The 15,210-nt window shown below is 30.0% G+C and overlaps 1 protein-coding gene across 1 annotated transcript; it reads left to right on the plus strand.

Moving 5' to 3' along the window:
- The first annotated feature begins 63 nt into the window (after positions 1–63).
- LOC113520358 (proteasome assembly chaperone 2) lies at positions 64–921 on the plus strand. The gene has a single exon (XM_026905675.3). The coding sequence runs from the start codon at positions 166–168 to the stop codon at positions 904–906; it is 741 nt and encodes a 246-aa protein (XP_026761476.2). The 5' UTR covers positions 64–165; the 3' UTR covers positions 907–921.
- Positions 922–15,210: the final 14,289 nt, after the last annotated feature.

Genomic DNA, 15,210 nt, shown 5'->3' on the forward strand with positions numbered 1-15,210 from the left:
TAATATAAAAACTACTCGAGTCACTCGAGTGAAAAGCAACTCGAATCCCATCACTAATTGTCATCTTAAAGGTTAACAAAAAGTAATAAGATTTTTATTTTTAAATATAAAGTAAATTTTTTATTTAATCTAATTTTTAGGCTATAATTAATACCTATTGTTATTATGGGTCACGATATTTGGAATTTTATTGATAATAGTGATTTGAACGAATATACTTTGATAGTACCAAGTGTCGCAGTTGGAAATGTTGGACAATTATCCTGTGACTTGCTAATTTCGTCGTTACAAATGAAAAAAATTGCATCGGTTTATAGCCCTGCTCTCATACCTGTATTAGGATATGATCCATACAATTTACAATCCAACAGTCTTTCAAGCAGTTGTGAAATTTATAAATCTGACAGAAAAAACATTGTTGTCTTACAATTAAGGGCTCCACTTATTTGCAAAAGTGCACGAATCTTTCTTGAAGAAATTATAAAGAGATTCAAAGAGAAAAACATAAAAGATATTATTATACTAACAAGTAGTTTTGCTCATGAAAATAAGCATATATCTACTTCACCATTTAGGTTTGTGGCAAGTGAATCATCTTTATATAAGAAGAAAATTCTTGATTTGCACTGGATAGAACATAAATGTGTTGATTCACCTTTGAAGATATATGGTGGGGGATTTTCTTCTTTACTCTATGAAATTTGTCAAGAAAACTCCATGCCATGTTTAATTTTGTATAAGTATTGTTCAGAAGGAGACAATATTCCAGATGCCTATGATATGATCAGTCATTTGTCAAGTGTAGTACCATTATTTTCTGACAAATTTGATTTATTGTCACAAATGATACAACCAGTATCATGGAAACTTTTGTTTGGTAGGCCACCACCAAGAGATATTTATTAAAATCATTTGAAATAAGTTGTTTTATTGCTTTTTTCTAAAATTTATTTAAACAAATAATTGGGTTGAGGTTATTTGTAGAGGTATTAAAATGCTTTTTATATACATAGGTGAAGGTTATACTTTCTATGATTTGTATCATCAATTTTTAAGTGTCTAAATGTGTGTGTAAATGCAAAGAAATTTATAATGCATTGGTTAAAATAAAAAACAGTAATTAAACAACATTATGTACATAAATTGCTACTTCTATGAGTTATGTATCTTATTTCACATTAGCATTACATTTTTCCCTCCAAAAGTTATGTTGCAAAAAATGAGGATTTATTTATATTTGGATAATTGTTACCTCTTAAGCTGGAAAAAATTTATGATATAGTAATAAGGAACTAGAAGGAAGAGATAGACCAAATATCGAGCAATCAAGTAATTTTAAAAGGTCAAAGTTCTAGCATATTTGAAACTACTTAAAATTATGTTATTAACACAACTACATATAATATGCGCACAGTACTTTCTTAACTGAGGAAATCCCTCATAGAAATCGAATCCCTAATGTGTGTGTTCTTATTGCTTAAAAAACTATGTCCTATATTTCATCTACAATGCTGGGGTCACGACCTTGGTTTCGTAAATGCAAGCAATATTCCAATTAACGATTCGAAAATTCAATTCCATGACTATTGTCCATCTAAAGTTACTGTTCCTTTTGGCTTAGTTTTTCTTTTTCTCTTCTATTTTTAAAGGGCGAACGGGATTACTTCATTAAGGTGATTAAATGTTACTAATGGATACAACTACTCCTATTCCGGGTAATATATCCTGTTAGATCACCCTTTACGTGGTCCCACCCGAAAAACATCGTGGTTGATTCGTCACAATTGATTGATTTTACTTTATTCTCGCCTATCATCCTTCACTGGTATTCTGCCAATGTATACTGTGAGTGCATTACCATCCTTAGAAAATATACTCCAATTTTCATTGCTGCATTATTATATAAGTAACAATCCCTCCATCCCTATTTTTATGTACTTACTATATTCTTAAGATTTGAGCTTTAACTTGAGGTTTTTTATAAGTAGGTATACCACGGTATAACTTTATATATAATTATACCTTATAACCGCAGGTGAACTCCTCATGGGAAATCTTTTGGTTTAAAATTCAACTGATGCGGCTTCCAGTATCTAATTAATTATATGCCAACCACAATCCAAGTAACAGAAGATCATCTTATTTAAATTCATTGCTCTTTTTCTATTATGTACCTACCTAACTTTATTTGTATTGATTTACTTCATTTATGCCTTTAAAATACCTAAGTGCTAATATAAATTTAGTAACTACTATGATGAAAATCAAAAATAAAAAATGATAATGGAAATTCATTCGTAATCAGCCTTTATTTAGCCAAAATTATTTATTTGTTTTAGTGAATTTACAAAAGATTTTTTATATAGTAAAGCAAGCTGATAGTCTACCTAACGGAAGTGCTATCCATTACCTATAGCAGAGGTTATATAGTTTTTATGATAGTAAAATAGTCTCTGCTTATAGAAATGAACAGCATTACAGATACACAATACATTGTAACACTCGCTTCTGTGGTGAATTTGTTTTATTTTTACCTATAAACATTTTTTTGTTAAATAATGACCACATCTAATTTTACATATTATTTTAACATTGTTTCTGTTAAAAATTTATAAATTATACTGAGTACATTTTAATGTAAGTAAATGTATATAGGTATATGGATATTTCTATAACTTAACTTTCGGCAACATAAGAGGCGCCCAGGGACATTGAGACTGAAATTACAACCTCCAACCTGCGCAATTTATCGAATGTTCCTCTTTTATAGTTTTATCCGTTAGACGGTTAGACGAATGCCACTTGCGGTAGGTATCTGTGGTGAGGGTTTCAAAAAATATGGCCAAAGACATAGATACATTTACTGTTGTTAAAGTATGTGTTTACTATAATGAATCAGTGAATTACTAAGTTTGGATCTGAACAGTCATATAGCATGTGAAATCTTTATTGAAATGAGAATCAACAACGTCTAGAGTGGCATAGCTAACAGTCTTAAATAACTAAGGTGCTATTTATGGATCTATATTAATAATAATAAGCACCTTAGTAATTTAAGGCTGCTACAATTATATTGTTACCTAAATACTTTATTTTCAACAATTACTTATTATCATATTTATCAGGTTCAATGAGCTTGTTATGTATAGTTTAAGAAATCTATAATTATTAGTTTACAACCGTGACCGAACTTTTTGTTGGCTCTCAGTTTCGGCCGAAACCGAAACCGAAACTTACTGAAACATATTTCAAATTTCTCTTTTATTATTATACTGAAATCTAGTGTATTTTTTACACAATTATTTACACAAACACACAGATAGTTAAAGGGTAATAATAAACACTAGTTAAAGTATGTAACAAATATGTCATATATATTTAGATATATGTAAAAACATGTTTATTTTATCTTTATTTGGTCTCTCAGCAATTGATACACTGATAAGATTTAATATTAAAATTATTGTCTATTTATAAGGAAACATAGCATGCTAATTAACAAATAAACAATAAAACAGTACAACAAACTCAAGAGTTTGTATTATTATTTATATTGCTATTTGACATAGGTATAGTTTTTTAGATTCAATAAATGATTGCTTCACATAAATTTAAACTATTCAAATTATCTGCAATGTTTTCTTATAGAAATCCCCTTCCATATCGAAGTTAATATCCAAGTGTTGCTTGCAATTCTTCAACAGCTTACAAAGACGTGGTACAGTGTAGTTGAACATGTTAAAATTATGATTTACTCTTAGAACTAAACTTAAAAAAAAAAGAATAACTTTCAGTTAGACACACACACAACACAAATACACATACAATGTTTCGCTGCGGCCGAAAGTTTCGGCTAATTTTTGGCCGAAATCGAAACTAAGGCCAAAAGTAGAATTTCTTGCCGAAACTAGCCGAAACCCAAAACCGAAAGTTCGATCGGACACTAATAAATATAATAAATACTCATAAGCAATGCAACTTGTATGCAATGCAATAATACATATACTTAGTATAGCGTAATTTTCTCTGCATTACCCTGTTTATTTACACATAGAAAAAGTAGAATAACACAAGTAGATTTTGTTCCAAAAAACGAAACAACTTCAATCGTGGCACAACAAATTATTTTGATTTAAACACTAAACTACTAAACCGATTTTGACAAAATTTATATGATACCTATCTAAAAATGTATCCTTTCAGATCAAAGATTTTTTCAAATTTGTTTATAAATGACGAAGATCTAAGGTAGTGAAATGATATTCAGCCAACTTTAAAGAAGTAGGATACTTCTTTAAAGTTGTTTGAATATATATAAATAAACTACTACAGTATGAAACACAATATAAAATGTGCTATATGTTAATTAACGAGCTAACGTGATATACGCTAACTATTAAAATGTTTAAACTATCAAGTAGGAAAGGTATGCGAAAAAGAACAATAGGGGTTTTACATTTTTTCCGGGAAATTTTCTATCTTTCTCTTCATAAGTACTTTTCTCGGACTCTAAGGAATAATTAAAAAATATAGCCCAATTGGTTTATCCATTCCAGACATTGTTATTTACGAGAACCTAAATGTAAATACTACAACTTTTCATTACAGGTGGGCTGTTCTGTTTTGCCGCTTCTTTGTTATCTTAGTGAAATAAAAAAAAAATTAACTGATGTGTTCTTATTATTTTTCACATTTTTTTCTGCAATAGTATAATACTGCAAGAGTCATGATCACAATGTACCTAATTACAAGAGTAAAGACAACTGCTATAAAAAAGAATATACATATATTAACTTATTCCAATTTATATGCAACGGTGTTATATGCAGGTATAACCCGGGGCAGTTTATTCTAGAAAAGTTTAAAGCATCTGTGTTAAGTTTTACGAGGTAATAACAAATGACAATACACCTATGTATTTACCTACTCGTGTACTTAGAAGGTGATGAGATTGTTGATAAAGGCAGACCAAAAAGTTACTCTAGTAATAGGAACTAACAGTCTTAACGCAGACGGGTTATTATTCCGTACCTACCCACCTATACAAAATCTCATAGGTATAACTAATAGCTAGCAACAAAATTTATTTTTAAAATATATGTTTTTTAAATTAGTGGCACCACCTTGTATCGTAGTATAGAAGGTCAATGTGATGGTGTCCGTACTCTACAACTAGGCGGTCGCCTGAATACATAATTGTTAAGTATATAATAGATATGTGCAATACACCAATTTTATATAATCAGTGTTTTTACTCTAGAAATACCGTCCACGCCCTCAACATTATCTACCTGTAAAATAGGTTTGCGTATTTTTTAAGGGTGAAAATGGCAGAAGATGACACCTGCGCTATCAGTATACGATAGCAAGGCATCAGTGAGAGATGATGAGTGAGGAAGACAGCAGGTCATTTAGCTCATCGTGATGAATTTCTACCCTGTGAGTGTCATAAAAGGCGACAAGGGAATTTAATGGTCGAGGGATAAATAGTAACGTCCCTCTTAAAACATCACCAAAAACTAACTGCAGTTGCCAATCCGTCTGTTTAGCGTGGCAACTATTGGCCAAACCCCCTCTTATGCGGGAGTACTATGTTCAGTAGTGGACAGCTAATGGCTGATATGTTGACGATGATGAATATGACGACAACAATTAATTACGATGGTTTCTTGGCGAGATCGTGTGAAGATCGACCTGATATACTACTATGAGTAGCAACAGAGCTGTTAGACGTCATTACTAACAATTCTTTCCCCCCATGTTCTGCATATATAATAACCTAATGAAATTATATAAAATCTGTTAAATAACTGGCAACTAACATATTTTGTCTATAGGTAGGTGGGTATAGTGAATAATTTGGGCGCATATTTTGTACAATTTATGTTTATGTCGCCACATTGTAATAAAATTTTCCTTTACGACAGGGCCCAGCGTTTACAATTAGGTATAACCGGTTGGGATTATTTCCGCCCACTTGAACGCTAACAGCATCATAACGAATTTAATTAAATTGTCTATAGTTCGTATCTGTTGTTTCTGCATCTAAGTATTATAATAGATATTTCACATTTTAAGTAAAAATCGCTATTCAGACAGATGCGGATTTCTGAGTTGATATACATACATATGTACCAAAGATTATCTAACGGTTCTAGAAAATTCTATGGAGACAGATTTGCAAGGTTGAGTTCTGCCAATTATCCTAGTTATGCGCACGAACTCACGGGTGTAAACTAGTACATTTTTATAAATAAAAATTGATAGCAGGAATTAACTGCGTGGAGGTCGAGAGGTTGACATGATAGCATATAATGTCTATTGAAAATAGGTTTCTATAAATTAACAGCCTTTTTCCCTCTCTTAAAAACCAGTACTCTAATAACAATGTATGTAGATACATTATATATTTAATATTTTCATATAAGTAATACTTGAACTATAATACTTACGTCTAAACGACTAAACCGAAATAGAAATAAAAGGATTTGCACCAGATTGATACCACAGTCGACTAGTTTCTCTCAGCTTTACGCCATAAGCAAGAATGAAAATGATAAACGCGAGGGCCAGCCTAAATGTGTTAGAACTGCGGATGGTTGGGAACGGGGACCACCCCGAGCGAACTAAAGTGTTATAAATCGCACGTTATCGCCTCTCAGCAATAACTACTTTATGACCCTATAAAGACAACGGTAACGTTATCTATCAGAGAATAGAGTGAGATACAGAGATTTTTATAAACGTACGGAAAATGTGGAAAAAGACGAGAAGCCATTTTTTATGACTATACCAAGGATGGAGATTAATGTTTTTTTTTTTCGTTTTTCTTTTAGAGATTTATGTTGTTCATTAAATTTCTATTTATAGTGGAGTACTTATCAGATAACAATTACCTATATTGTCTACATTCTTAAAATACGATATTCTACCTATTTAATGTTTTAGTATTTATTTATTTTTTTAAACTCAATCAATTTATCCAAGTCACGCAATCGAAGTTGCAAGTGAGATCATCATGAACACAGACTTATCAAAATGATGATATTTATTAGCAACAATATTTGTATGGATTACAAAAAAAAATATATATTCGTAAATAATAGATGATTCATGATATATAAGTACCAAAAATGCGATATTAAGCAACTGCTAAAAATATGCGAGTAGATTTCCTATAATTTATTCACGAAAAACTATATGAAAATTTAAAAGTGCACTTGTTAATTTAATAAGTCGAATATACTCGTATTTACAAACTGTAAATTATTATTTCATTATTTACTACATTTCATTTTAGTCTTTTGTGGTTAAGCAATAACCGAATGAGATTTACTACTATATTACTATAAAAGTAACTATCCAGAATTTAAACTTTAAAATAGATATAAGTTTATGTCTCTACGTATTTGACAGTATTTACCTGCACCTACCTACAGGAATCCATATCCAGAGCTGATAATAGTGTAGCGTTCTAAAGTGACACCTAGTTATATAATGGTATATATTTATGTGCGGTTCAAATAACCTTTGCGTCCTGTTTACAATGACCGCTTTATCCCTCCTTAATCGAATTTCATCCCTTCCCTCCAAATTGGAAATTGTTTTGCAGATTGGAACGCATGGCTGCCCCGTTTGGTGTGATAAATTCTTATAACCATAGAGAGAAAGGACAAAATCGTGCGGAATAGCAGTTCGTTCGATGGGTGTTAAATGTCATAATAATGAAATTTTCTGCATGCAGGAAAGTGCCATAAAATGAATGTGGGTAATTGGTAACATCGGTTTTTGTTTTATGGTTATTAAAAAATATATTTGTTATTTTTTGTTTGACTTCAAAAGTAACATTGCCAATGACAGTGCGATAGGTAGAATGCTTCAACAGTTCAACAGAATGCCAATACATGAGTAGTGTCTGTATGTGCAGCGTAGTAAATATATAGCATAAAATGTACTGATTGTATTTATACATCTTAGATAACAGTTACTATTGGGTCATTAACTTTTTTTCATTTACAGTAATATAAAAGAACATATTTATATTTATGTTTAAACTATTGTTCAAGACATTTAATAAAAAAAATATATTCAATATATGATTATTGCTGCCAGTATATCAGTAACAATTTGGATCTTTTAAATATTAGAATCTGATCAAATTTGGCATATTTTTATTTAATAAAATCTGTAAAATTAAATACCAATTTATAATTCTTGCCATTATTCCAGTGATTTAACTAAGTCTTTGAATATCTAGTGATACTTTTATGAATATGAAAACTGTGTCTTTAGGCACATACCTATTTATATACCTAAAAAGTTGCTACGCCTTTTAGGTATGTTTCAAAAGAGAGCTTTTCTCGAAAACGTGAGCCTTCAAAGCGCTCCTTAGCATCTTAACGCATACAAAAGCGAAAATAAATACTTATATAAAATTCACAAAATTTCCGTTTCGAGCAAATTATTCACAACATTCTAAAAGCTTCATTGCTATAAAAAAAGGGGTCGCCTGTTTACGGAGTCCCAGCCGACCGAGTAAAGTCTTCATTTTTTAAACAAAGGCTCAGTTAAAAATGTTCGCTTATCTCTGGTGGGTAGAGCGATCTCGCGCCGAATCAATTAAAGGACCCCCACTTTCCACTCACTTGCCACCCGTTCTGACTCACTGACCCGTTTTAAAATGTATCACGATATGCTTTATTTATTTAGGCTAAAACGAACCGGCTGCGGTGACAGCATATTAACGTCAACGTAGGCATGATGTACGAATATAATGAACTCTGCGTCAGAATGTATATTTACTTTTTTATATGTTAATTCCTCTAACTACCCCATTATAGGAATAGTCGTGAGTATATTTATTTATCTATTAATATAATGACTTATGGAACCGAAACATGGCCCTACATGATCGCCCGTATGCAAAACCATCAAATTACTCAGCGAGCTATGGAGAGGACTATGTTCGAAGTTTCTTCGTGTGACAGAATCTGAAATGAGGATATCAATTAAAGAACTAAAGTCATCGACATAGCATGCAAATGCACTGCAGGGAATCAGTGGATCCAGATGGCTCAGTATCGTTCTTTATGGCAGTCTATAGAGGAGGTCTGTGTTCAGCAGTGGACAGACAATAGCTGAGATGATGATGATAAAATATTATAAGACTGAACTAAAATTGAGTGTTTTTTTTTAAAACTGCTATCAGCTATTAATAGTATTTGTAGTACGCCCAAGTTGACTGAAGTATATAACATATATCGAATGGCATCACTTTGTGTCCGTACAATGTACGCGTTAAAATTTCTAATTATTTTTTTATAATATTTTCATATATTTATTAATTTATTTAAAATTTTTATTAACTAATATACTTAGATGTAATATAAAAAGAAAGAGAACTTTGTAAAATATAAGAAAAACATTCTTCTGAAAACAGCTGGTATATTTATTACTCATTTCATAAGTAAATAACACAGATAAAATTAAAAATAATCAATACAAGTAGGCAGCACAATTTATCTACATACAAACTAACCACGCCTTTAATCAAATTCAAATTCAAATCATGTTTATTCACACAGACTTGTTTACAATCATTTTTAAATCGTAATTATTTTTTAATCTACTGCAGGGTTTCGAATGTTTTTATCTATTTAGAAGAGCCCGTAAGAAACTCAACAGTAACTCTTTTAAATCTCTGTGTAATTATTTTAGGCTTACTGTTATATTATAAAAGCTATCTGTTTGTTTATAACAAAATGCACTACTGCTTCAAACTTTATCAAAAATATCATCTAATAGCGATTCGCCTTAGATTCGCACTAATAAATAGAAAGATAAATTAGTATTTTATCATATCAGCTTTTAACTGTCCATTGATGAATATAAGCCCTCCCCTTTGGGGGATTTTGCCAGTAGTTACCATACTTGGAAGGCGGATTAGCAACCGCAGTTAGACTTTAGAAATGTTTTAAAAGGGACGTTGCTGGCCATCCCTCGCCCTTCCTTAGTCGGTTCTTACGACACCCACGGAAAAGGCCAATATTTTATATTAGCTAGTATTTTATATTAGCATTAATAGTCAAATTTTCGATTCTTATATAGATTTGTATAGATTATAAGTGTAAATCTTTCAATTCCAAAGTATTACTGTAGTCTTAGTCAGACTACAGTAATACTTTGTTTTATTGTATAACTAGTATTGTAGTTTTTATAAATTTTCATCCTAATAATAATAGATATATTATGAATACGCATGTCGTGGCGGCCTTTGATTGAGGCAGCATTTTATAATGTAACCTTATTATAATGTATTTTAAGTAGATATAAATGTATGCTTTGTTGGTTGTCCTTAAATAAATAAATAAATAACATTATTATAATATTCATCATAATCAATATCCAAATATATATATTGTATTCTATGTTACTCATTGATATATAACTTTCTATAAGTGAAAGAATTCTTAAAATTGGTTGAGTAATTTTTGATTTTATCCATTACTAACAAACAAATAAATAATAAAATTTTTCCTTTTTGTAATATTAGTATAAAACTATATAAATAGATATAGATTATAATATTAGTATAGATAACGTTGTTTTTGTCATTTTATAATGTGGATCATAAATTTTATGTAAGAACTCCGAATTACATTTTGGAAGGGGTCCAAGTAGGCTAAAAAGTCTATTTCGTCAAGAGAACCAAAAATTGGCAAGTAAAGCAAAATACATGCAATAACCTCATTTGTAATTAAATTCATGTCTGTGGTAAATGCTTATCTAAATTAGCATATCTTTGTTTCAATTAACTGACCTTTTGTCTCTTTCTATTAAAGGAGTAGGTATGCGATCATGCTGTCGATGCTGCCGGTTCGCAATAATTAAGATAACAGGATGCTACCTCTCGGTTGTTTATCGTATCAAAATTTTAATAAAATTTTGCGAAGTTTAGATCTTTTGCTTATATTTCTTACAATGAAATATCAACAGTATAACAAAAATGGTTTAAACTTACGTTGTACAGAAATTATATTTTTAATTTAAATTTAAAATATTTTTTTTACCTATGAGCAAATTAAAAATCGCTAGTTCATTAAGAAAAAAATATAAAAATTTGGTTATTTATTTATTTATTTATTTATTTACACTTTATTGCACCAAGTAAAAAGAGAAATAACAAATACAGTAAATATTAATGAGAAGTGATACAAAAGTTATACAATTTGGATTAGCAAAAAAGCTAATGGTTTTACATAAACCATTAGCTAGCTATTATATAACCGTATAGAATGGTAACTACTACCATCACCTTTAGACATAAAACATTAAATAAATATCACTGTGAATATTATGACGCACATGGTATTCCTTCTACCATATCTCCAATAAATATCCCGTTGATAATTTGATAGTCTTTGTAAATTACAGTTATAAAGTATTATAGTTACAGTTACAAAAAGTTACAAATGCGATAAACCTGTCAAAATCCAACATTGATCGTTCGATGATTTGAATCTAATACCAGTACAAAGTGACGCCATCAATAATTCTGTCCACGAATTTATGAGATGCTGATGACAAATGCACGACCAGATGAGTGGTATTACGTCGCCCCAACAGCCGCGGGAATTTAGCGCGTTCAATCGAGTGATAAATTCTGCCAATTTATCGTGAAATTACTCGTCGACGTTAAAGTTTTACGCCGTACCTATATGTATGCCAATGCGATGCACATACTTAAATATACCTATTTTAAAATGAAAATCAAGCAGGAAAATAAAAATAAGAAAATTTTAAATATAGAGCCGGATTACCTATGTCATAACACAAACTAATCTAAACTACTATATATCTATTATTAGTGATCCGGTTCGGCTTTGTATCCGTAGATGGAATTTTCGAAAATAATATGTAGCCTATGTTATTCGCTGATAACGTAGGTTTTTATAGATATAGAAAGAATATTTAAAATCGGTTGATTAGTTTTCGAGTTAATCCATTACAAACAATCAAATCAATTTTTTTTAATAATATTAGTTTATAGAAAGAGAAAAGTTATGGATTTAAATAAAATTTGGTAAATAGATAGGGTTTATCCTAACTTAGTATATAGGATATCTTACACGCAGGTGAATTGCGGGATATAGCTACCACTTGATGCCTTAACAGCTCTATTAATCTTAATACATATTCGGGATGAAGAAATATATAGGTTACATTTTATTCTGGAATATGAATATATTCCGATCACGTAGACGAAGTCACTGATGTATATTATTATAATATATAAATAAATTTTATATTGTCATAATTAGAATTGAAAATGTATTACAAAATGCGAATTTTTTAACATGTTGAGTAAATACTGGTAAATTACAACACAAATCAATAACATAGAAATGGTATTCGATTCATAAAGGTTACTTTATATAAATACGATATAATCTTCAAGACAAGACGGTAAAATTGATTGTAATGTTTATTGTTATTGTCCTCTTATTACTTATTTTTTATTGCTAACCATTCTGAGTCTGGTTTTCCTTAAGTTCATGTAAAAAAGATTATGCGTGACTAAGAATAGATTAAGGGACTTGAATTTATTATTATGTAAAAGTAATATTAGGCTACAAATGAAAAAATGAGACTTAATAGACTTACAAAGCGTGAGTTGGCAAAATATTTGAGACCAATCTATCTTTTCAAGAATAAGTCTTGAGCAATTATTATATACAAACCCGAACATAAGTTGGTGCCAAGTTAGAAGTCGATTGTAATATTATATATGGTTGAACATGAGTACCCAGTAGAAAAGTTACAGGATTTGGAAGTCTCAGATAAGCTATCGATTTTCTTAAGGTAACCTTTGTGTAATAAACTGAGGTAGAAATAACGTTGTTCACATTTCAGATATGCAGTATTCTCATTGTAACTTTCTGTAGCAATTTGTCCTTTTAATATCTAATTAACTTTAGGCCAAGACATTGCTTGCTCGGCGCGCTCTTGTTCTGAATTCATTTTTTGTTATACTCTCCTTAAAGCTATTGTACCTATCTTCTGCACAAAAAATACCTACTTATATTTTATCTTTAGATACCAAATAAACATAAACTTTAATATTCGTATATAGTCTTAAAAATATACTTTTATGCTTTTTAAATACAATAAAAAGGGGAATTAAATATATTAATTTAATCATATAACTCTAATTTCCTAATATTTTTAAAGTACTCATAGCTAGCCACTAGGGATACTTAGATACTCTGTATCTGCTGTCCGTAATTGCATTAGTCGATGAAGTTAGTTCAAGCTGCGCTGTCATCGACTAGATTTCGTACCTGATTAAACTGCTTTCATTCCGATTGCGACTCTATTCTCGTTTTAAGTTCACCGTTGCTATATTCCTTTATTACACGGTACATAATATATCAAAAAAAATATATAGATGCTTGTTATTTTCTACATTTGTCTTTGATATATTATGATATATTTAATATATTATGTAAAAGTTTAAAAATTAATGCTTACTGTTTAAAGACACACTACGCTGCTGCTATTTGAAACCATTATGGCAACAATAATGTATATCGGACTATTATGTTAATAAATGTTAATTCATTCATTCATTCACTCGTATATTTACATTCATTCATTTCGAAGAGAAAAATTTATACGAAGAAAATGATTATTTGTTGAAAGCCTTATTAAAATATATGTAATTACTAAATAACGTAACTATATACACTTTGATATTTGTTAAATTATGAACGCTTTGATATTACTTACAAAAGGCACTGAAAACCACAGACTTGGTTTGAAGCATAATTGGTACCGAGACAACACCGTGTTAGACTATGAGTGATACAGCGTTCACGCTGTGAACGCAAGTAAGCTGTTTTCATCGCAAAGTTATAATTGAACTGATGAAACAGTTTTCATCCGACGATATTATAAAAGCCATTTCGAAAATATTTTGTCGTTAACTTGCATAATCGTCTTTTATAGGGCTGTCATTCTCATGGAATAATTAATCGTTCGTCTAATCTATTGTTCTCTGGATTTTCTATCATCTATTGTGACTTTTGAGTATTTTACTGATTAAGATGTCACTCGCTTACAATGGAGTGTATAGTGTATACATATATATACACAGAGTACATATATATATATATATATATATATATATATATATATATATATATATATATATATATATATATATATATATATATATATATATATATATATATATATATATATATTGGTGTGAAATAGTTAAAATTAGACAAGATATGTATCTTTGGTATGTACATGTCTCACAATCTATTCGTATTAGTAAAGATAGATATAGTTAATAAATATGTATGAAGGGGAATAAGTCAAAATGTTCATGTCATACAATTCAATCAAGACGACCTTTTTCATGGAGTCATTGAACAGAGACATGTAAATTGTTTGTTGTTTCTAGAACACACGACTCATGCCCCACGGAATACGTTATCCCTCTTGCGGCCCGCCTGTCTGCGACATGTTTCATTATTAAAATACTGTTTTGGGAGTTATGCCAATATCTATGATATTCTCAGTAACTTACCTGATTGTTTTCAACGCGATTCAATTGTTATAATAATATTGCATACCTATTGAATTACTGTTGTTTGTTGTATGGTAAGTTTATTGAAGCGTAACAATGTATTCATGATTTGTTATGAAATACTTCTTATTTATCTTTTTCAATCAAACAAATTATAGTAGGATATATTTTTTTTCATTAAATGTAATTAATTATGCAGAGATATAAGGATAAAGATCAGGTTGTCTGGTTCCCAAGTTGTTTGTAAAAGAATGTTTTTAGCGATAAGGCCGCCTTTTGTATATGCACATTCTATATAAATACTCCTTGTATATTGTGCGCAATAAAGAGTTTATTATTATTATTATTATAAAGATCTTTGGCACTCAGTTTTCTCTGCATACTTCGTAAAGGATTTGACATAAAAATATCTGTAGGTATAAATATATAATAAGTACATATAATATTATAAGAATAATAAATTTTATACAAATAATAACAATAATAATTTATATAAATATTTTTTTAATAACATTTCAAATTATATATCCAAACTTGTCGTTGTTTTCTCATTGTATTATGAAGAACATTATGGAAACATTCCAAATGAGGCGAACTGGATAAATTACTTTCTC

Source organism: Galleria mellonella, unplaced genomic scaffold (assembly GCF_026898425.1).
Source record: "Galleria mellonella isolate WM207_F2 unplaced genomic scaffold, CSIRO_AGI_GalMel_v1 utg40, whole genome shotgun sequence".
NCBI classification, from domain to species: Eukaryota; Metazoa; Arthropoda; class Insecta; order Lepidoptera; family Pyralidae; genus Galleria; species Galleria mellonella.

What these genes read in the sequence shown, in the direction of transcription:
- LOC113520358 (XM_026905675.3), top strand. Translation starts at nt 166, where the DNA reads ATGGGTCACGATATTTGGAATTTTATTGATAATAGTGATTTGAACGAA.